At 38.0% G+C, this 23,003-nt stretch overlaps 1 protein-coding gene across 1 annotated transcript; it reads left to right on the top strand.

Annotated features, from left to right (window-relative positions):
- The first annotated feature begins 20,287 nt into the window (after positions 1 to 20,287).
- Positions 20,288 to 21,075, top strand: LOC129619476 (protein lin-28 homolog A). The gene has a single exon (XM_055534709.1). The coding sequence runs from the start codon at positions 20,288 to 20,290 to the stop codon at positions 20,903 to 20,905; it is 618 nt and encodes a 205-aa protein (XP_055390684.1). The 3' UTR covers positions 20,906 to 21,075.
- The last annotated feature ends 1,928 nt before the right edge of the window (positions 21,076 to 23,003 follow it).

The following is a 23,003-nucleotide window of genomic DNA, read 5'->3' as shown; positions in this document are numbered from 1 at the left end:
ACTGGATTATGTGGACAGTTGGAGACATTTGAAGATTTTGGCTATCATCCTGAGATAGGAAGCCATTTTCAAGGGTTCATCAGTAAAGTGCAAAAGATTTACATTTTAAAGAGATAATCCTGGCAGCTGTGCTGAGAATAAGCTATAGAGATCATGAGCACGAGCAGAAAACTGTTAGGAAGTTATATTCTAAACAGAAACCATGGACTTTTAGCTCTCCCATATTTTTTTCTTGACTCTTTTTCTGGCTATCAAAGTGATGTTGTGGAAATCACCTCATTTCTTTGGGCATAGATTTCCAGATTTACAAAAAGAGAAAATTGGTTCAAAGAGATTTTTTTTGAGCCAACTTGTTTTTGGAAGGAAAACAAAGCTGGAAGTTGTTTTGTTTTTGTTTTTGTTTTTTTCCTTCCAGCTCTGCCAGTGTATGAACTATGAATCTGCAGGTTTTCATAAAAAGCAATTTCCTTCAGTACACAATAAAGTGCTAATTATTTTAAAGATCTGTGTTTAAGTTTTTGGCAGGCAATCACTGATTTTCGATCAACAGAAAGTTGAGAAGTTGCCAAGAACCTAGTTTTAATCTGACAAATGCTTGCTGGGTAGAAACAATTCATTTGCTAAAAGCTAATCCCTGAGAGATCTCAATTAGAAAACAAAGAATACCGGCCATCTTGCAGCCTTTAGACTGCAGCCACTCCATATGGTGAACCCTGAGGAAATTCAGAATGTGAAAACACAGGATTTTGGCTCCAGATAGCTGAGATGCATATCAAAGGTATATCTAGGTGAGCCCAGACTCTTACATCTTCCCATACACAGAAATGTGCTAAATTCCTTAACTTGAGATATCCAGTTTTCTTTTATTAATAGTAACTTTTTATTCCTACTATATCTGCCCTTCGTTGCAGATAGTAAAACTCCAATATATCCTGGCTACCCTGCCTGGCCTCCTCAGAGCAGTTTGTTCAGGTTATTTGAAATGCTGCTTGCCCACATGCTTGAAGCCCTCAGTATGTCCACCAAATGAAAGATAACTCTCAAAAAAAAACACAAAACTAAACAAAAACTAGTATCATGTTTGTGACTATTTTTAAAGAGAAAAGTCAATTTGATTATGAAGAACCTTGAAAGCACTCAGAAAAAGTAATAAAAAAGAACCTAAAATCAGAACACTAATTTCATTTTCTATAGGCAAAAGAACACTTAGAGCAGATTCAGGAAAAGGAAACATTAAAGATCTACATTTTAAAGGACTCAGGAGGATTATAAACATTTTAGTATTAGAAATGATTTCAGAACATGAGAGGCTACTGGGCTTTTTATTATAATATTACTACTTGTTTTATGAATTTATAGAAGATTTTTCATATTGTTTTATATTCTTTTAATTAATGTTAGAATTTTCAGTAAATCTTTGTAATATTTTTTCAATATGATCCCTATGAAAAATAAGGTAACATCTCTCCTTAAATTAAAAAAATTCTATTATGTAAATTAAGTGAAATTTTAAATGTTCAATGTGTTGGATATTTCAAAGAAATCCATTGAAATCAAATAGTTATTTGAGTTAAAAAACAAAAAAAGCAAGCATAAATTTAGAAGAAATATCCTAGGTGTTAGCTCAGAATCTGGGTCAGACAGATTTTAACTTAAATTATGATTCTAAGACTTACTTACTCTGTGACTATATAAAAACTTTCTTTTCTTTGAGACTCAATTTCCCTCCAAGATGATATAATAGTATTAAATGACATAATGTGTTAAAGTGCTTAACAAAGTAGCCAAAGGACCCTGAAAAATGTTTCCTATTATATTTATTATTCATTCATTGAGATTCCTTCTTGACTTCTATCATTGGCTTTATTTCCATGGAAACTGGATCTGGGAAGAGATAAAGGAAAAGAAATTTTAAAGTTTTTCTTCTTTATATACACTCAACTATAATTTTTTAAGGAGGGTTGCAAAATGCAAAGATAAATAAGAGATAGCTATTTTTAAGACTAATGTTTTATTTCACATGCTTGTATTCACAGCTACCAGTAAGAGGGAAGAGAAGAGTTGAATGAAAAAGAAAATGTACCAGTTTAGCCTCTTTACCCCATGTGATTAGTCTTTTGATGTGTTTTCATTTCACAGGACATTAAATAGGACCATGTTCATTTTCTTTTCATCTAATTTTCTTGATTTTCTGTACGTTTATTTCTCCCCAGCAATATCACCTCCAACACTTCAAAAGACAGTATTCTCAAAATAGTTCTTGAAAACATATTTTTAAACAAATACAAAAATCCCAATAAACATGTAACAATTTGTTGGTCAGGCATATAATACATCATGATATTCAACAAATTTCATGGGAATGTGCAGTAGAAAATTTTGGAGAAATTATAATATTCCATAAATACATAAACTGGTAGAAGATGATGTTACTCAAGAAGTGAGAATTCTAAATGGAGTCATATAAAATAAAAGAATTCAAAACAGAGGTAACATTTATTTATTAATTTAACATATGTTTATTAAGCAGCAAACATGTTCTGAGTAAGTTGCGAATAGTTAGTAATACAGTTAATCTTCATTCACAGAAAAAAATGAAAATCCATTTCTTATGGAGCTTATAGTCTAAGGGGGAAGAAAAACAACAAATAAGAATTTATTCTTATGCTATTTATTCAAGCAATAAATAGCAAAAAAAATTGTTAAGTAATAAAAAATGCCAACAGTGGGGGAATTAAAAACTTAATGCTGTTGAGAGAATAAAATATCATCAGAGGAGAGGGAACTTTAGTGGAGACAGCTAAGAAATATTTCACAGAGAAGAGGATTGCTGAGAAAAGACTAAGAAATGGAGACAGGGAAAGAGTTTCCAAGCAGACAGCACTATAAGCTCAATGCCCCTGATGTAGCTGACATGTTCAAGGAACAATGTGGCTCTAGTGAGACATTGTGGAGAGATCAGAGGGAGAAAAATGGGAGATGGATCTTAAAATTAACTCACAACTGCATCATGTTGAAACATTTAGGTGCAAGTAGGCACCCATCTCTCCCTCTGTTCCTTTTCTTTCTGAATAATATGGATAATGTGCTTTGAATATAGCAGTGGCATGACCTAAACTAGGTGTTACATGGATCACACTGACTATTTTGTTTGGAATAGACTCTCAGTTCAGTTCAGTCGCTCAGTCATGTTTGACTCTTTGGACTGCAGCATGCCAGGCTTCCCTGTCCATCAACAGCTCCCAGAGCTTGCTCAAACTCATGTCCATTGAGTCAGTGATGCCACCCAACCATCTCATCCTCAGTCGTCCCCTTCTCCTCCTGCCTTCAATCTTTCCCAGCATCAGGGTCTTTTCCAGTGTGTCATTTCTTCACATCAGGCAGCCAAAGGATTGGAGCATCAGTTTCAGCATCAGTCGTTCCAATGAATATTCAGGACTGATTTCCCTTAGAATTGACTGGTTTGATCTCCTTGCAGCCCAAGGGACACTCAAGAATCTTCTCCAACACCACAGTTCAAAAGCACCAATTCTTTAGTGCTCAGCTTTCTTTATAGTCCAACTCTCACATCCATACATGACTACTGGAAAACTCACAGCTTTGACTAGATTGAAATTTGTTGGCAAAGTAATGTCTCTGCTTTTTAGTATTCTGTCTAGGTTGGTCATAGTTTTTATTCCAAGGAGCAAGCATCTTTTAATTTCATGGCTGCAGTCACCATCTGCAGTGATTTTGGAGCCCCCCAAAAATAAAGTCTGTCAATGTTTCCATTGTTTCCCCATCTATTTGTCATAAAGTGATGGGACTGGATGACATGATCTTAGTTTTCTGAACATCGAATTTTAAGGCACTTTTTTCACTCTCCTCTTTCACTTTCACCAAGCAGGTTCTTTAGTTCTTCTTCACTTTCTGCCATAAGGGTGGTGTCATCTGCATATCTGAGGTTATTGATATTTCTCTCAGCAATCTTGATTCCAGCTTGTGCTTCATTCAGCCAGGCATTTCTTATGAAGTACTCTGCATATAAGTTAAATAAGCAGGGTGACAACATACAGCCTTAATGTACTTCTTTCCCAATTTGGAATAAGTCCATTGTTCCATGCTCAGTTCTAACTGCTGCTTCTTGACTTGCATACAGGTTTCTCAGGAGACAGGTAAGGTGGTCTGGTATTCCCATCTCTTGAAGACTTTTCCACAGCTTGTTTTGAGCCACACAGTCAAAGGCTTTGGTGTAGTCAATAAAGCAGAAATATACGGTTTTCTGGAACTCTCTCTGATGGTCCAATGGATGTTGGCAATTTTATTTCTGGTTCCTCTGCCTTTTCTAAATCCAGCTTGAAGATCTTGAGGTTCTCAATTCATGTACTGTTGCCTATAAAGAAGCAAGAAAAGCTGTTCCCAGCTTTAGGATGTAATAGGAAGCTATTACATCTCATAATATCAGATTGATTTTCACATCATTTATAGCCTTTCCTGGCCCCCTTTGTGGCTATCAGTGTAACTCTGAGAAAAATCCTCTGGGCAAAATTTCCTTATTTATTAGATAAATATATTGAATCAGAGACTAATGACTTCCAACACTCATAATTTATAATTCCATGAGTCTGAAGAAATTTTTTTAATTATTTTTTTCTTCTGTTAAATACTCAGGCTGAAGGTGTCCAGGGGCCAAAGGAGGTTTGAAGACTGATGTATTAATTTATATGAGGCACGAAGATAAGGACTTCCCAGGTGGCGCTAGTGGTAAAGAATCTGCCTGCCAATGGAGGAGACAATAAGAGATGTGGGTTTAATCCCTAGGTCAGGAAGATCTCCTGGAGTAGGAAATGGCAACCCACTCCAGTATTCTTGCCTGGAAAATTCCATGGACAGAGAACTCTGGTGAGCTACAGTCACTCCATGGGGTTGCAAAAAGTCAAATACGACTGACCACACACACATTGCGTGAAGATTTGAACTAGAGAAGTATCAAGAAGAGAGATGAGAAGTGTTTGAATCTTGGTACATTTCAAAGGCAGAACCAGCATTGATAGCCGATTAATCAGGTGTGGGGTACAAGATAAACAGCACCTAGTAATGACACCAAGATTATTCTCCTGAGCAGGAAGAAGAGTAGAATCACCATCCACTGAGATTTAAAAAAAAAGAGAGAGCTACTAAAGAATCTTGGTGGTAGGATTAAAACTAGGCACTGTTTTAGATATTTTCATTTTGGGACACCCTTTAGATAGCTATATGGAAATTTTGACAATCTTAAATCTGTAAAGCAAGTCATGTTACAATATAAAATCAGCAACATCACAAACTCTAGACATCTTTTCTAATGCTTTCATGTTTTAATGGGCCCAAATACTCTAAAATGTAGTTCAGAGGATAGGACTTGATTGAAGATATAAGTTGCAAATCATTACAAAACAGGTTTTACTTTTAAAAATGAGACTAGGTGAGATCACCTTGCTATATGAAGTGAAGGTATACAAAGAACAGAAAGGACTCAAGGATTAAGCCCTGGGCACAGGAAGAGTAGATATTTAAATAGTTTGAAAGACAAAATTAATCAGATGCCTCAAAAATTACTTTCTTTGTTCCCTGATTGCTTCTACATATATTTTTCAAACTTAAAAATCAAGACAAAGAATGCTGATTAAAATGGAATACGGTATTCAATTGCTATTTTATACTCAGATATTATGTGTAGAACATATGTGAACACTTTTTGTACTTATTTTTAATTTTTTTTATATATTTATAGTATTGATATAGTCATGATTTTCCATTGACTTTCGATTTGTTGTTGTCGTTGTTTAGTCACTAAGTCGTGTCCAACTCTTTTGTGATGACACGGTTGTTGTCATCAACAACATGGACAGGTGTTCTGTCCGTGGGATTTTCTTTCAATATTGACTATAAAAGGACATAGAAACTACCAGCATTGTGATGAAACTTCAACTAAAATTCCTCATAGTTTGAAACCTATGAAATAAAATGACCATTGCAACAGTAAGCTTTTCTATTTCTTGGAGAAAGTGATGACACTTTAAAAAATACTTTATAGCATTCTGAAAAATACTTCCTTGGACATTTAAGATTGTCTTGCTCTTCTTAACCTTTCATGGTCCTCAGTATTGAGAGATGGAAAGGATCCAGTATTTATTCAACATGGACTATTTAGCAAGTTCTTGTACAAACATGATATCATATGTTGCAACAACAAACTTATGTCTTGGTTTTACTTTCCACTTACAGACGACAGCACTGAGAGTAAAGGGAATGAAACATACAGAAGTCACATATCCAATTTGTGCTGAGCAGAGGTTTGAGCTTAGATGTGTCATATTTTACGTGAGCTCCACTCCGCCTTTGTTACCCTAAGTGTGATCCATGGACCAAAAGCATTGGCATCATCGAAAAGCATGGGAGAAATGCACAATCTTGGGTATTATCTGAAAACTACTGTATCAGAATTTGCATTTAACAAGTTCTCCAGGTGATTTACATGCATATTAAATTTTAAAAAGCACTGCACTATGCCTCATGGCCTCTTATGCAATCAACAGTGCTTGTTATATTTCAAGGTCCTATGCTGGTCATTGTTGAGATCTCCTGAAATTCACAGCACACCCCAAAATCAAGCTGCAAAATTCACCAGAAGACCTGATTATGGTTATTAAGTACACACATATATAGCCACATACACACAAACACAGACATACACACAGATAGGCAAGCCTCATGGGAAAAGAAAAACAAAGAGAGGAACAGACAGAGAGATTGACAGAAATAGGCAGAAAGACCTTACTGGAATGTATAATAGAAATGTGGGTTCAGTTCAGTTCAGGGGCTCAGTCGTGTCCAACTCTTTGTGACCCCATGAATTGCAGCACGCCAGGCCTCCGTGTCCATCACTAACTCCTGGAGTTCACTCAGACTCACATCCATCAAGTCGGTGATGCCATCCAGCCATCTCATCCTCTGTCCTCCCCTTCTCCTCCTGCCCCCAATCCCTCCCAGCATCAGAGTCTTTTCCAATGAGTCAACTCTTCGCATGAGGTGGCCAAAGTACTGGAGTTTCAGCTTTAGCATCATTCCTTCCAAAGAAATCCCAGGGCTGATCTCCTTCAGAATGGACTGGTTGGATCTCCTTGCAGTCCAAGGGACTCTCAAGAGTCTTCTCCAACACCACAGTTCCAAAACATCAATTCTTCGGCACTCAGCCTTCTTCACAGTCCAACTCTCACATCCATACATGACCAGTGTAAAAACCATAGCCTTGACTAGACGGACCTTTGTTGGCAAAGTAACATAGGAAAATTGATTTAATGATTTTTGAAAAATTAAGATATGCAATTCATTGTAATCAGTAGCGCAACCTGAAAATCACTTTCTAACATTCTCCCCTTATGCAAGAAATGTGAGAACTACGTGCCATGAGAAGTGAAAATACAATAAATTGTTGGTGTAGATGCTTTTTTTCCCAGTTACTGGTTGCCAGACTATTTGTTATTAAAACTCCAAAAATATTGAAAGACTTCACATATCATTTACTCAGCATCTGGAAAGAGTCTTCAGTGTCAAAATATTAAACATATTTGTCACTTCAAAGTCATTGCTCTGTGCTGTTTGCATATTTTTTAACAAAGTAATAAGCTTTGCAGAAATATTGAGAAAAGTTTCCATGCAGGATGTAGGAAGCATTAAGTTAGGCCCTATAAATGTGTTTGCTATAACCAGTACGTTCTCTTGATACTTGTATCAGGCAAGCTTGACGTTGGAGTGCAAAGTGAAGCAGGGCAAAGGCTAACAGAGTTTTGCCAAGAGAATTGCCAAAGAATTGATGCTTTTGAACTGTGATGTTGAAGAAGACTCTTAAGAGTCCCTTGGACTGCAAGGAGAGATCCAACCAGTCAATCCTAAAGGAAATCAGTCCTGAATATTCACTGGAAGGACTGATGTTGAAGCTGCAACTCCAATACTTTGGCCACCTGATGTGAAGAACTGACTCATTAGAAAAGACCTTGATGCTGGGAAAGATTGAAGGCAGGAGAAGAAGGGGATGACAGAGGATGAGATGGTTGGATGGCACCACTGACTTGATGGGCATGAGTTTGAGCAAGTTCTGGGAGTTGGTGTTGGACAGGGAGTTCTGGCATGCTGCAGTCCATAGGGTCACAAAGAATTGGATACAAATGAGTGACTGAACTGACTCAGTTGGATACGACTGAGCAACTTGTACCTAAAGACGGCTTTTTTTTTTTTTAGTTGATGGATGGTTAATTTGCAATGTTGTATTAGTTTCAGGTATACAACAAAGTAATTCAGTTATACATGTTTATGTGCTTATTCTTTTTCATTATAGATTACTACAAGAGGCTGAGTATGGTTTATTGTGCTATGTAGTAGGTTCTCGTTGGTTATCTATTTTATAGAGTGTTTCGATCCCAGAAACAACTGGAGACTGGCACTCTGCAGTAAGTTTTCTGCTGCAGATTTTCTTGTTCCTTGAGTTCCCTTTTTTCCTCCTTTTCTAGTTCTAAATTATCTTATTTTATAACTTGAGATTTTTTTAAAGCTAGTTTTATGTAGCATTTTTGGAAAATATTCAAACATGCAGGTTCATAATCCTGACATACTGTAGATGCTGCTGTACGGATATGCCAGCCACTGAGAATGAAACCCCTGTCAACAAGCTTCTCCTGAAGATTAAGTTCCTGCGGGGTGATTGGTGGAAGTTAAGCTAACACTCAGATGCTGAAACTGAAACTGACCAGGATATTGGGCATTGGTAGTCAAGGGAACCACTGAGGAAACCAAAAATCTTCCTTTCTTTTGTTTTCTGTTTGATATAACATGTTGGTTGTTCTGTGGAATCAACCTTCCCTGTTCTACCTCTGTAACTCTGAGCAAGTTAGTTGACTTTCCTGTGGCTTGGTTTCTTCATAATTCAATGGAAATTCTTTTAAAAATATACATCTATATAATACATTGTTAAGAGGATAAAAAGAAGCAACAAAGCTTTTTAAAGTGCTTGGTAGGTACACAATAAAGTTAGTTGCAATGAGCCTGTTCTTTCAATAGAACATTTTCTTGATAGTATTTCTCCATATATAACTCAACAGTCTTTACAGGTAAGATTTTTAATGGCTGTATAAAAATCTACAGTTTGATTACACCATAGTGTACATACCCATTCCCTGAGTTCACTGGATATCCAAGGAGTGTCTAGTTTCTTAACCATTTTAAATTAACTCTGGCTAGAACTCTTGCAGGTAAATCTGTGTTCAAATGTCTTATTACTTACCTAGAAAAAGTCCCTATTCGTTGAAGAAGACAAACATTAAAAGCATTGTTCTTAAATGGTTCTGATACATTCATCTACCAGCTATGTAAGAGTGTACCTGTCACTTTATGTCTCTAAAATTCATTTGGACCTTAAATCCATGAATATTGACCAGTAGCCGACAACTGCCTTAGGTTCTCCAGGACCACCCATCAAAGAGGATATGGAAGATTTTGGCTTTTATAGTATAACTCCAAATAGGATTAATTTAGAACATAAAAAATTACTTTTAGCCAAGTTAGGGGTAAACTCAGCAAGCCTCTTCCATTCTTCTTTTTCCTGAGAACTTTCTATTATATCTTATGCCATCTAACTTTTTGTTTTAGAATTTTTTCTACCTATAAAATAGAAATGCAAGAATCTGGACATCCAGAGATAATTGCTTTCACATTAACACATCGATTATTTATTTAAATTTTTGAAATGTTGTGGTTAAAATAATGTATCTTTTTAAATGTACCTTTTTAGATTACTAGCGCAGTAGAAATTGTTAATGTCCACTTATGTTAGTTTTCTATGGCTGCTGTAACAAATAATCACAAATTTAGTGGCATAAAACAGCAGACATTTATTCCCTCACAGTTCTGGGAGCCAGAAGTCTGAAACTAGTTTCAGTGTACCAAGATCACTGTATCTGCAGGGCTATAGACCCCACGGACCGTAGTCTGCTTAGGCTTTTCTGTCCATGGAATTTTCCAGGCAACAATACTGGAGTGGGTAGCCATGCCCCTCTCCAGGGGAATCTTCCCAACCCAGGGATTGAATCCAGGCCTCCTGCATTGCAGGCAGATTCTTTACTGTCTGAGCCACTGGGGAAGCCCACAATCCCTCCAGAGGGCCCCTATTTCCACAATGTCCTTCCTGTGCCCTCTACTGAGAAAGAGTACTATGGTGCGCACGTTAAAACACAAATGCTTAGTGGTCAGAAAAGATGCTTGGAATGATTTCTATTTTTTTGAATTTACCAAGGCTAGCTTTATGGCCCAGGATGTGATCTATCCTGGAGAAGGTTCCATGTGCGCTTGAGAAGAAGGTGAAATTCATTGTTTTTGGGATGAAATGTCCTATAGATATCAATTAGATCTAACTGGTCTATTGTATCGTTTAAAGTTTGTGTTTCCTTGTTAATTTTCTGTTTAGTTGATCTATCCATAGGTGTGAGTGGGGTATTAAAGTCTCCCACTATTATTGTGTTATTGTTAATTTCTTCTTTCATACTTGTTAGCATTTGTCTTACATACTGCGGTGCTCCCGTGTTGGGTGCATATATATTTATAATTGTTATATCTTCTTCTTGGATTGATCCTTTGATCATTATGTAGTGACCATCTTTGTCTCTTTTCACAGTCTTTGTTTTAAAGTCTATTTTATCTGATATGAGTATTGCTACTCCTGCTTTCTTTTGGTCCCTATTTGCATGGAAAATCTTTTTCCAGCCCTTCACTTTCAGTCTGTATGTGTCCCCTGTTTTGAGGTGGGTCACTTGTAGACAACATATGTAGGGGTCTTGTTTTTGTATCCATTCAGCCAGTCTTTGTCTTTTGGTTGGGGCATTCAACCCATTTACGTTTAAGGTAATTACTGATAAGTATGACCCCGTTGCCATTTACTTTATTGTTTTGGGTTCGAATTTATACACAATTTTTGTGTTTCCTGTCTAGAGAATATCCTTTAGTATTTGTTGGAGAGCTGGTTTGGTGGTGCAGAATTCTCTCAGCTTTTGCTTGTCTGAAAAGCTTTTGATTTCTCCTTCATACTTGAATGAGATCCTTGCTGGGTACAATAATCTGGGCTGTAGGTTATTTTCTTTCATCATTTTAAGTATGTCTTGCCATTCCCTCCTGGCTTGAAGAGTTTCTATTGAAAGATCAGCTGTTATCCTTATGGGTATTCCCTTGTGTGTTATTTGTTGTTTTTCCCTTGCTGCTTTTAATATTTATTCTTTGTGTTTGATCTTTGTTAATTTGATTAATATATGTCTTGGGGTGTTTCGCCTTGGGCAACAAATCACAGAAGAAATCAAAAAAGAAATCAAAATTTGCATAGAAACGAATGAAAATGAAAACACAACAACCCAAAACCTGTGGGACACGGTAAAAGCAGTCCTAAGGGGAAAGTTCATAGCAATACAGGCACACCTCAAGAAACAAGAAAAAAGTCAAATAAATAACCTAACTCTACACCTAAAGCAACTAGAAAAGGAAGAAATGAAGAACCCCAGGGTTAGTAGAAGGAAAGAAATCTTAAAAATTAGAGCAGAAATAAATGCAAAAGAAACAAAAGAGACCATAGCAAAAATCAACAAAACCAAAAGCTGGTTCTTTGAAAGGATAAATAAAATTGACAAACCATTAGCCAGACTCATCAAGAAACAAAGGGAGAAAAATCAAATCAATAAAATTAGAAATGAAAATGGAGAGATCACAACAGACAACACAGAAATACAAAGGATCATAAGACACTACTATCAACAATTATATGCCAATAAAATGGACAACGAGGAAGAAATGGACAAATTCTTAGAAAAGTACAACTTTCCAAAACTCGATCAGGAAGAAATAGAAAATCTTAACAGACCCATCACAAGCACGGAAATTGAAACTGTAATAAAAAATCTTCCAGCAAACAAAAGCCCAGGTCCAGATGGCTTCACAGCTGAATTCTACCAAAAATTTAGAGAAGAGCTAACACCTATCCTGCTCAAACTCTTCCAGAAAATTGCAGAGGATGGTAAACTTCCAATCTCATTCTATGAGGCCACCATCACCCTAATACCAAAACCTGACAAAGATCCCACAAAAAAAGAAAGCTACAGGCCAATATCACTGGTGAACATAGATGCAAAAATCCTTAACAAAATTCTAGCAATCAGAATCCAACAACACATTAAAAAGATCATACACCATGACCAAGTGGGCTTTATCCCAGGGATGCAAGGATTCTTCAATATCCGCAAATCAATCAATGTAATACACCACATTAACAAATTGAAAAATAAAAACCATATGATTATCTCAATAGATTCAGAGAAAGCCTTTGACAAAATTCAACATCCATTTATGATCAAAACTCTCCAGAAAGCAGGAATACAAGGAACATACCTCAACATAATAAAACCTATATATGACAAACCCACAGCAAACATTATCCTCAATGGTGAAAAATTGAAAGCATTTCCTCTAAAGTCAGGAACAAGACAAGGGTGCCCACTTTCACCATTACTATTCAACATAGTTTTGGAAGTTTTGGCCACAGCAATCAGAACAGAAAAAGAAATAAAAGGAATCCAAATTGGAAAAGAAGAAGTAAAGCTCTCACTGTTTGCAGATGACATGATCCTCTACATAGAAAACCCTAAAGACTCCACCAGAAAATTACTAGAACTAATCAATGACTATAGTAAAGTTGCAGGATATAAAATCAACACCCAGAAATCCCTTGCATTCCTATACAATAATAATGAGAAAACAGAAAGAGAAATTAAGGAAACAATTCCATTCACCATTGCAACGGAAAGAATAAAATACTTAGGAATATATCTACCTAAAGAATCTAAAGACCTATATATAGAAAACTATAAAACACTGGTGAAAGAAATCAAAGAGGACACTAACAGATGGAGAAATATACCATGTTCATGGATTGGAAGAATCAATGTAGTGAAAATGAGTATACTACCCAAAGCAATCTATAGATTCAATGCAATCCCTATCAAGCTACCAACAGCATTCTTCACAGAGCTAGAACAAATAATTTCACAATTTGTATGGAAAAACAAAAAACCTCGAATAGCCAAAGCGATCTTGAGAAAGAAGAATGGAACTGGAGGAATCAACCTACCTGACTTCAGGCTCTACTACAAAGCCACAGTTATCAAGACAGTATGGTACTGGCACAAAGACAGAAATATAGATCAATGGAACAAAATAGAAAGCCCAGAGATAAATCCACGCACATATGGACACCTTATCTTCGACAAAGGAGGCAAGAATATACAATGGATTAAAGACAATCTCTTTAACAAGTGGTGCTGGGAACTCTGGTCAACCACTTGTAAAAGAATGAAACTAGAACACTTTCTAACACCATACACAAAAATAAACTCAAAATGGATTAAAGATCTAAACGTAAGACCAGAAACTATAAAACTCCTAGAGGAGAACATAGGCAAAACACTCTCCGACATACATCACAGCAGGATCCTCTATGACCTACCTCCCAGAATATTGGAAATAAAAGCAAAAATAAACAAATGGGACCTAATTAACCTTAAAAGCTTCTGCACATCAAAGGAAACTATTAGCAAGGTGAAAAGACAGCCTTCAGAATGGGAGAAGATAATAGCAAATGAAGCCACTGACAAACAACTAATCTCGAGAATATACAAGCAACTCCTACAGCTCAATTCCAGAAAAATAAATGACCCAATCAAAAAATGGGCCAAAGAACTAAATAGACATTTCTCCAAAGAAGACATACAGATGGCTAACAAACACATGAAAAGATGCTCAACATCACTCATTATCAGAGAAATGCAAATCAAAACCACTATGAGGTACCATTTCACACCAGTCAGCATGGCTGCGATCCAAAAGTCTACAAGTAATAAATGCTGGAGAGGGTGTGGAGAAAAGGGAACCCTCTTACACTGTTGGTGGGAATGCAAACTAGTACAGCCACTATGGAGAACAGTGTGGAGATTCCTTAAAAAACTGGAAATAGACCTGCCCTATGATCCAGCAATCCCACTGCTGGGCATACACACTGAGGCAACCAGAAGGGAAAGAGACACGAGTACCCCAATGTTCATTGCAGCACTGTTTATAATAGCCAGGACATGGAAGCAACCTAGATGTCCATCAGCAGATGAATGGATAAGAAAGCAGTGGTACATATACACAATGGAGTATTACTCAGCCATTAAAAAGAATACATTTGAATCAGTTCTAATGAGGTGGATGAAACTGGAACCTATTATACAGAGTGAAGTAAGCCAGAAAGAAAAACACCAATACAGTATACTAACGCATATATATGGAATTTAGAAAGATGGTAACAATAACCCTGTGTATGAGACAGCAAAAGAGACACTGATGTATAGAACAGTCTTATGGAATCTGTGGGAGAGGGAGAGGGTGGGAAGATTTGGGAGAATGGCATTGAAACATGTAAAATATCATGTATGAAATGAGTTGCCAGTCCAGGTTCGGTGCATGATGCTGGATGCTTGGGGCTGCTGCACTGGGACGACCCAGGGGGATGGAATGGGGAGGGAGGAGGGAGGAGGGTTCAGGATGGGGAACACATGTATACCTGTGGCGGATTCATTTTGATATTTGGCAAAACTAATACAGTTATGTAAAGTTTAAAAATAAAATAAAATTAAAAAAAAAAACACAAATGCTTAAAGGAATTCTATTATCACAGCATATATTGAAAGGAACATTTACAGCAGAGAGGCAATAAATTTGGAACTGGAACAACAAAGCAGTGAAATGAATCAGCATAAATGAATTCCCAAGAGCCTAAATTTTGCTGCACGTCCAGTGTGTCAATTTGGTCCCTGATCTTTAGGAGCTCAAAGTCTAGGGTAAGAGAGCACCAAAAAGACAAATAAATCTTATAATTAAAATTGTACTATGGAATAGACTAAAAATATACATATTTTTCTCTGTAAGAGAATAGCAGTGTCCCTATTTCAGATGAAATAAGAAATAAGCCTTTCTTTCTTGGAAGTGGTAACATTGAAAATAAAAAGGAGAGGCACTTTAGGAAGTAGAAAATGGCCAGCAGTGTATAATCTGCTGGAAAAAAAAAATAGCAAAATGAGGACTGTTTGGTGTTCATTTATTCTGGGAAGATGGTGGCAATCAGTATTAGCAAAGGCAGTTTCAGTGGGAAGAGGCTAGACTGAAGAGTTCTTTCTCTTTACCTCCACTATCTTGTCACAGACACCCACACCCCAGATCTGATGTCTGTCTTCCTCCAATCTCTCACCATTCTGCTTAGCCTTGCTGTCCTTCTCACCAGACTTTAACTTCAATAAAATGGATTTTGACTTTTTTTTTTGGTTCAGGCTGAAAAAATTACTAGAGAAGAAACAAAGTTGTTTGCCTAAATCCAGAGGAGCTAATCCTATTTTCAAGTTTATACAATAATAAAGTTAATATTGACCTCAAAATATAATTCTAAAGTTCTCCAATACATTTCACACGTATTAACACTGATCAGAGACTTGTTTTTCTGCAAAAGTGAGAAAATCACCAACCCTAAAACAAACTAAAGTTTTCAAGTCTAACTATAAATACTATTTTGTGGAATAATTTCAGTCTCTTAAATTTTTAGTTTTTAATTTTTATTTTTGTTGTCATGCTTAACCTCTTAATAGGAAAGACAGAAGCAATGGTTTTGCAGTGTAGTAAAGTTATCTTAGTAGACTTATGATTCTGAGTGTTACAGTTTTCAGTTCCTGATCTTCTCTAAAATTAAATACATCTTTTAGGACTTCATAAAGGGCAAAGTTTCATTATAATATATATTGGGGCAGTGAAAAGGCAGAAACGTAGTATCCAATTTAACTATATATGCTACTTTTCTGGCATTTAATTACTATCACTTGTAATGGGGTGAGGAATAATATTCATATTTTTGTTGGCTCCAAGCCTTCAGCACTACCCCACATCATATTAATTACTTGGATATGTGGTAACCTTTTTACTGCCCCTCAGCAAGGAACTACAATCTGATAAACAGAGGAAGCATATTCTGGTTGTCATGGATGCCAATGCAAGGATTTGGAAAAAGAAAGCTGAGGACAGTTTGTGCAGAACAGTTATAGGAAATCAACATCAGCATGGGAAATATAATCTTTCCCTCACTGAGCACTCTTAAAAATCTATCTAAAAAGTGAAGATTTTTAAAAATCATTACCAAATATGCTTCTCTGCAAGTGCCTCAAGTAGTAACAAGGTATATTTTATGTAACAATTTTAGTAGTACAAATTTTCAATTATAAGAATGTCATCCTATGACTAAAACTTTTATACTTTTTTTTAAAAAAGATGATTGTGAAACTACACAAGTAGGCTGGAAGCAATATAAACCAAATTGTTTTTATTAAATTGTCTTTGTAGCTCATAATAATATGGCAAATTACTGGTTTATTAGATCATTTTGTTGTAGTGCACAATTCACTACTGTAATTTACCAATTTTTACTTCCCATGCTCTGGATCACTTTTAGCTTTTCAGCTTAATGGGTTTAGCTTTCAGGTAAATTGAACTCCTAATCAAATCTTCTTCTTTATATAACAGTTTGCTCCTCAACTGACTTCATTTTTACATCTTTTCACACTCTTCACTGACTGTTTACCTTTTGTATTTGTACGCAGAATATGATTAATAATGTCAGCAATTATATGAGCATATTATTTTCTTTGTCTTGTCATTGGTTAAATAATAAGAAATTGCAGTTCATATTGTGCCTATCTATGTGCAGTAGCTGAGTAGAGAAAAATACCCTAGTGCAGGATGTAGTCTTATCTAGTCAATAGATGTATATTGGGTATACCCTATGTTCCAGAATGTATTGGCTCTAAAAATTCAATAGTAGGTAAGACAGACACAGTCTATCACTTTAATAACACAATATATGTACTACATTGTCTTGATTTAGATTAGCTCTGCATGATTGTGCTTGAAATTCAATTTTTATTAAAAATTTCAAAGTGAAAGATTTTTATGTTACCCATGGAAAATGTGTATTTTTCTGGAGAATAATAACATCTAAAAGATAAAAAATTAAATAAAACATACTTGAACAAAAAGAGCTTTATCATGTTTTAAGTTTTCTCTAATACTTGTGTTTTCTGGACCTAATGACATTGGTAACATAGGGGGAAAAGATATGAAAAAAAAAATAAACATGCAAGAATAGAAAATAGAGAGCTGTCCAGGGGAATATTATATTATTAATGTGTCAAATATATATTAAATAGTTAATATATAATATTAAATCGATATTAAAATGTTATTATGCCTCTGGACTTAACACAGTATGGTAACATGAATAGATAAGACTTTGAAATCAACCAGAGGACATATATAGATATGAGAACATGTAAAAATGTATTATATAATATAGTTGAAATATCAAATTATTTTGTAGTATAATTGAAACATCAAAACATTGGAGCAAATGTAAAAATGCAATAAAATATGTTGAGACAACTGAGGAAAAAGTGACTGAAGCAAGAAAGAACACACAAAAAATGTGCTCAATAAACAAGTGCCAAAGAAAAGCTAAACACAGATAAAGAAGAATGAAGCAAAAATATGCCCAGAAGACCTTATGAATCAAGGGTCACAAAACTTGAGAAAAACAGACTATAGAGGAAACAAATTCCCTCCAGAAAGTTGTATTTTTAAAGTTTCCCTACGTTATTATTTCTCTTAATGACATGATAAGTTCAAGTGTTTCTGTTCCTGAAGCTAATTGAATAACAAATGCAGTTCCTCTCTCCAAATATATATGCGTGTATGTTGAGACAACTGAAAAGTCATTTGTAAAAAGGTAATGCTGCTGCTGCTGCTGTCGCTTCAGTCGTGTCTGACTCTGCAACCCCAGAGACGGCAGCCCACCAGGCTCCCCTGTCCCTGGGATTCTCCAGGCAAGAACACTGGAGTGGGTTGCCATTTCCTTCTCCAATGCATGAAAGTGAAAAGTCAAAGCTCAGTTGTGCCCGACTCTTCGAGACCCCAAGGACTGCAGCCTGGCATTGATTGAAAAAAATAGTTTAATTAAGAACAGAGCAACTAGGTATAATTTCAACCTTCAGTATCTTGTGCTAGAGTTAGGAAGTGCCCCCAAAATCATAAAAACAAGTCTTCTGCTGCTGCTGCTGCTGCTAAGTCAGGTCAGTCGTGTCCGACTCTGTGCGACCCCACAGACGGCAGCCCACCAGGCTCCCCCATCCCTGGGATTCTCCAGGCAAGAACACTGAAGTGGGTTGCCATATCCTTCTCCAATGCATGAGAGTGAAAGTGAAGTCGCTCAGTCGTGTCCGACTCTTAGCGACCCCATGGACTGCAGCCCACCAGGCTCCTCCGTCCATGGGAGTTTCCAGGCAAGAGTACTGGAGTGGGTCGCCCTACATGACATAAAAATCAAAGTCAGATTAAAAGTATTCGCACAGCCAAATCTGAGTCAGCTGAGAATCAATATAAGTAAAGACAGTAATGGATTATAACCCGATAAAATAGGATTCCATAAATCCATACATATATCAAAGACATATGTGTGCATACATGTGAATACATATACACACATGCATACACACAGGAGAAGGGAAATCTCATCCTAACAGAGACATGTCAAATAGAGTGTAAATGGCATTTGAAAATTATTAGTTTCAACACTATGGTAATAGATGATTCAGGTAAGAATCGCCAGTAGATCTTAAAACTATTATGTGAAAGTTTGCATGCACTGATTCTAAGTATCTGTCCACAGATTTAAGTATTAATTGCAGACAAAAAAGGAATAACTGAGAAGAGCACAATCTAAGGTGAACTAGGGTCTTTGAGTGATTATGATATGTCAGCATAGGTTCATCTTTTTTAAAAAATGTACAGTTTTGGTGAGGGATGTTGATAATGGGGTGGCCAGGCATGTGTAAGGTGTGAGGGTACATGGGACATCTCTATCTCACTCTCCGTTTTGTTGTAAACCTAAAGCTACTAAAGCTGCTCAAATAATATAAGGGCTTAAAAAATGTGATAAGAATTCTATCACGAATTCATTGCCACGCTTTATTTATTTTATTTGACTGTTCAAGGCAATGCTATTGTAATGTTCTGCTGCCTTGTATGGCTCCTTCTATAGCTGTGGACTGTGGCTTTGTAGAAGCATTGCATCCCCTCCATGGGTCACATTTGTATTCTTTGTATTTACCATCTGGTGTCTGATGAAATTGGGATGCTTATCAGTCTAGAAGTACTTACAGGTAGGAGCAGATCCTGAGAACGATATACAGTCCTCTTGAAGGCAACCATCTCTGGGGAGGATGTTCGAATTTCCTCAGGTAAAGGACGTTTAACTCCTTAAGGTGACTATTTCTGACAATCTCTAGGATTCATGGGTCTTTGTTCCAGTTTTTGGGACCCTCCTTCTCCCCAGTCAGTACCTTTGCTTTAACACATGGGACCCTGAGCTATTGTGAATCCAATTTCACTGTGATTCAAACACTCACAGGTTTAGATGTTGAGTTCAGTATCATCAAGTTCAGCCCTGTGGCTGCAAGAGATGGTATGAACATAAGCTTTTCCTTTTTCACTCGGGCCTTCAGAGGGGATTTCACAATTCTAAACTCAGTTTTTTCTACTCCAAGTTTTTCAGACACTTAGACAGTCGACCAGTTACAATTATTTTTTTTTTTATTTTCTTTTCAGTAAAAACCTTCTTGGCCAGCAATTACTTATTATTTAAAGTATTGCCATCTATAGGTAATTATTACAGGTGTCTATAATATATGACTTAATGAACATTGTTGCTGATCCATGCTGTGGAATACCAGCATCCCCTTTTCCACTAGCAGAGTCATTCATTCCTTCAAATCAAATAAGATCAGAGAATCATGGCTGATAGCCCAGATCTAAATCAATGAGTCCTTCCTTAAAGTTCTGTACCCCTAGAACTATTTCTGGGATTAATTTCTGTCTGAAATTTAGATCAAGGAGGCAACATCAATGTGAGTCATATAGTCTTTTTTTTTTTTTTTTTTTTTTTGAGTCATGTAGTCTTGAGACCACCATTTTAGTATAACATTAAGTATATTTGCTAGCAGGTCATCAAAAATTATTAAGATCTATGATATTCCCTTTGCCTCCGGACTTCTCTGGGGCCAGCAGCCGCCCAAGCAGGGGCCCGGGGCCGCGGGCTCAGCCGACTACCATGGGCTCTGTGTCAAACCAGCAGTTCGCAGGTGGCTGCGCTAAGGCGCCGGAGGAGGCGCCGGAGGACGCGGCCCGCGCGGCGGAGGAGCCGCAGTTGCTGCACGGTGCCGGCATCTGTAAGTGGTTCAACGTGCGCATGGGGTTCGGCTTCCTGTCCATGACCGCCCGCGCAGGGGTCGCGCTCGACCCCCCGGTGGATGTCTTTGTGCACCAGAGTAAGCTGCACATGGAGGGCTTCCGGAGCCTGAAGGAGGGGGAGGCCGTGGAGTTCACCTTTAAGAAGTCCGCCAAGGGCCTGGAATCTATCCGAGTCACCGGCCCTGGGGGGGTGTTCTGTATTGGGAGTGAAAGGCGGCCCAAAGGGAAGAATATGCAGAAACGTAGATCAAAGGGAGACAGGTGCTACAACTGTGGAGGTCTAGACCATCATGCCAAGGAATGCAAACTGCCACCGCAGCCCAAGAAGTGCCATTTCTGCCAGAGCATCAACCATATGGTAGCCTCGTGCCCACTGAAGGCCCAGCAAGCTCCCAGCTCCCAGGGAAAGCCAGCCTACTTTCGGGAAGAGGAAGAAGAGATTCATAGCTCTGCCATGCTCCCAGAGGCCCAGAATTGAAGCCACAGTGGGTGGGGGCTATCCTTTTGTGATCAGAAAGCTTTGAGGAGCAGGCATCAATCGGCAGAGTGGAGAAAGTGGGGACAGGGTGGGTAGGGGGCAGCTGGCACTGCCATATATCTGAGGCTGGAGTCCAAGGCATCACCCCCTCTTCCCTCTTGGGAAGAAGGGGTGAGACAAAGAAACTCCAATTAGCTCTTTCCAAATGCATATGAGGGCTTTGAGGGTTAACCCTCCCTGCATGCTTTATCTGAGTCTCCACCCCCAGAATCTCCAGCTTTTGAAAGTGGCCTGGGTAGGGAAGTTGTTTTACTCTTAAAGAAGAATGTGGAATAATATTTCCCATATCAGAGTGTAAAGATTAAGAAGAGAACAGGTTGATGGACCCAACCAACAAGCCACTACATTCCATGGGAGGAAACATCTCAGGGGGGCGGCAGGGTTTTCCTCGTCTTCTCTCCTCATAACCCCCTCTTGGGACAGAATGCTAAGAACTGTCCCAAGTAATGGGTTATGATGACAGGTAAAGGGGTGATTGAGGGGACAGCTGCAGACTTGCTGCTTCTAAGCTCACTCTCACCCCATTCTGGGCCAACTCAATTTTATTTATTTGCTGCCTTGGGTGACTGTACCTTGGGTCCCACTTTCTCCAGGATGCCTACTGCACTCGTGTGCGAATGACGTATCTTGTGCATTTTAACTTTTTTTTTTTTTTTTCGTAATATATTCTGGTTTTGTATTTTTGTGTATTTTAATCTAAGGCCCTCATTCCTGCACTGTGTTCTCAGGTACGTGAGCAATCTCAGGGATAAGTCAGCAGCAGCTCCGGGTCTGCACAGCAGGAATGCTTTTTGTTGCTGTATCATCAGAGAGAACAACTATTTGGAGTGTATAGCCTATTGAACTACCTCATTTTTGCCAATGACAGCTGGCTCTTCTGCCATAGTGTCCTCTTGAAACCCCTCCATCTTCAGCGTTTCATGAGAGACTAGGTTTTAACTGGGTTGCCCCATGACTTGGTCTCCTTCCTACTGAAAGATTGGAAATTGGTCTGAACAGGAAAACGTGGTGCAGAGAGGTTAGGAGAGGCTGGGCCAGGTAAGAAGTGCAGAGAGGGGAAGCCCAGATTAGGCAAAGGTCGTCTGTATGTGTGACAAAGGATTCCTGTTCCAGATCTATAATCCTAGGGCACATTACTCGCTTTATATACCAGATCCATCCTTCACCTGACTGGGCTAGGCTGACCATGCACAACAGGGTGTGTGTGTTTTTATAAAAAATGGAAGTTGGTAAGGAGAGGTTTTTAAGAACAACGCCTCTGTACCCATCTTGAGCTGCCCAGGGATGGATATGTGAAGCAAGGACAAGATCTTTAACGATTCTGGGCTTTTCCTTCTTGGCTTCTGGAGAGACCATCAGCAATGGCTTCTTTGTGGTTCCCAGAGCCAGGGTCCTACTCTGCTGCAGCAGTGATTAGTATCATGGCAGCTACAGGAGAAAGGGCGGTGGGGGCGGTGGGTTCGTTTACAAGCTGTGAGATCACTGCAGACCTACCTCACTGTTGTCACGGGGCAAATGCAATAGAACGCATTGGGTGACGTGTGTCTGATCCTGTCTCCCCCAGCTGCTGCCCCCTCTAGTTATTATATCTGTCTGGGCTTTGTAGGGCTTCACAAGTAGCTGATTTGGTGATTGCTAGGTGGCCTAGTTTGTGTAAATATAATGTCTTGGTCTTCTCCGTGTTCTTTTGGGGTTTTATTGTTTACAAACTTCTTTTTATATTGAGAAAAATAGCCAAAGCATCTTTGACAAAATGTTCTGCACCAGGCAAAGAGATCTGAAACATAAGCTTGGGGGCCCCTCTTGAAGTTGGGGGGGGTCTTGAACTACACTTTCTTTTGTGTTCCCCTTCCTCTATTTCCTATTTCAAATAAGATCTGTCCTGAAAATTAGATTCCTACCCCCCTCTTCTTTCCACCTTTGTGCCCCGCCGAAATAGACCATATACCTATACATTTAATTTGTGGGGTATCTGTGATTAAGTGATTTGTGCAAAAATCCTGAAAAAGCTAAGATTGCTCCATCCCTTGTTCCCAAT

This window comes from Bubalus kerabau, chromosome 9 (genome assembly GCF_029407905.1).
Source record: "Bubalus kerabau isolate K-KA32 ecotype Philippines breed swamp buffalo chromosome 9, PCC_UOA_SB_1v2, whole genome shotgun sequence".
Taxonomy (NCBI): Eukaryota; Metazoa; Chordata; class Mammalia; order Artiodactyla; family Bovidae; genus Bubalus; species Bubalus kerabau.
This window is presented reverse-complemented; position numbering and strand designations above follow the sequence as displayed.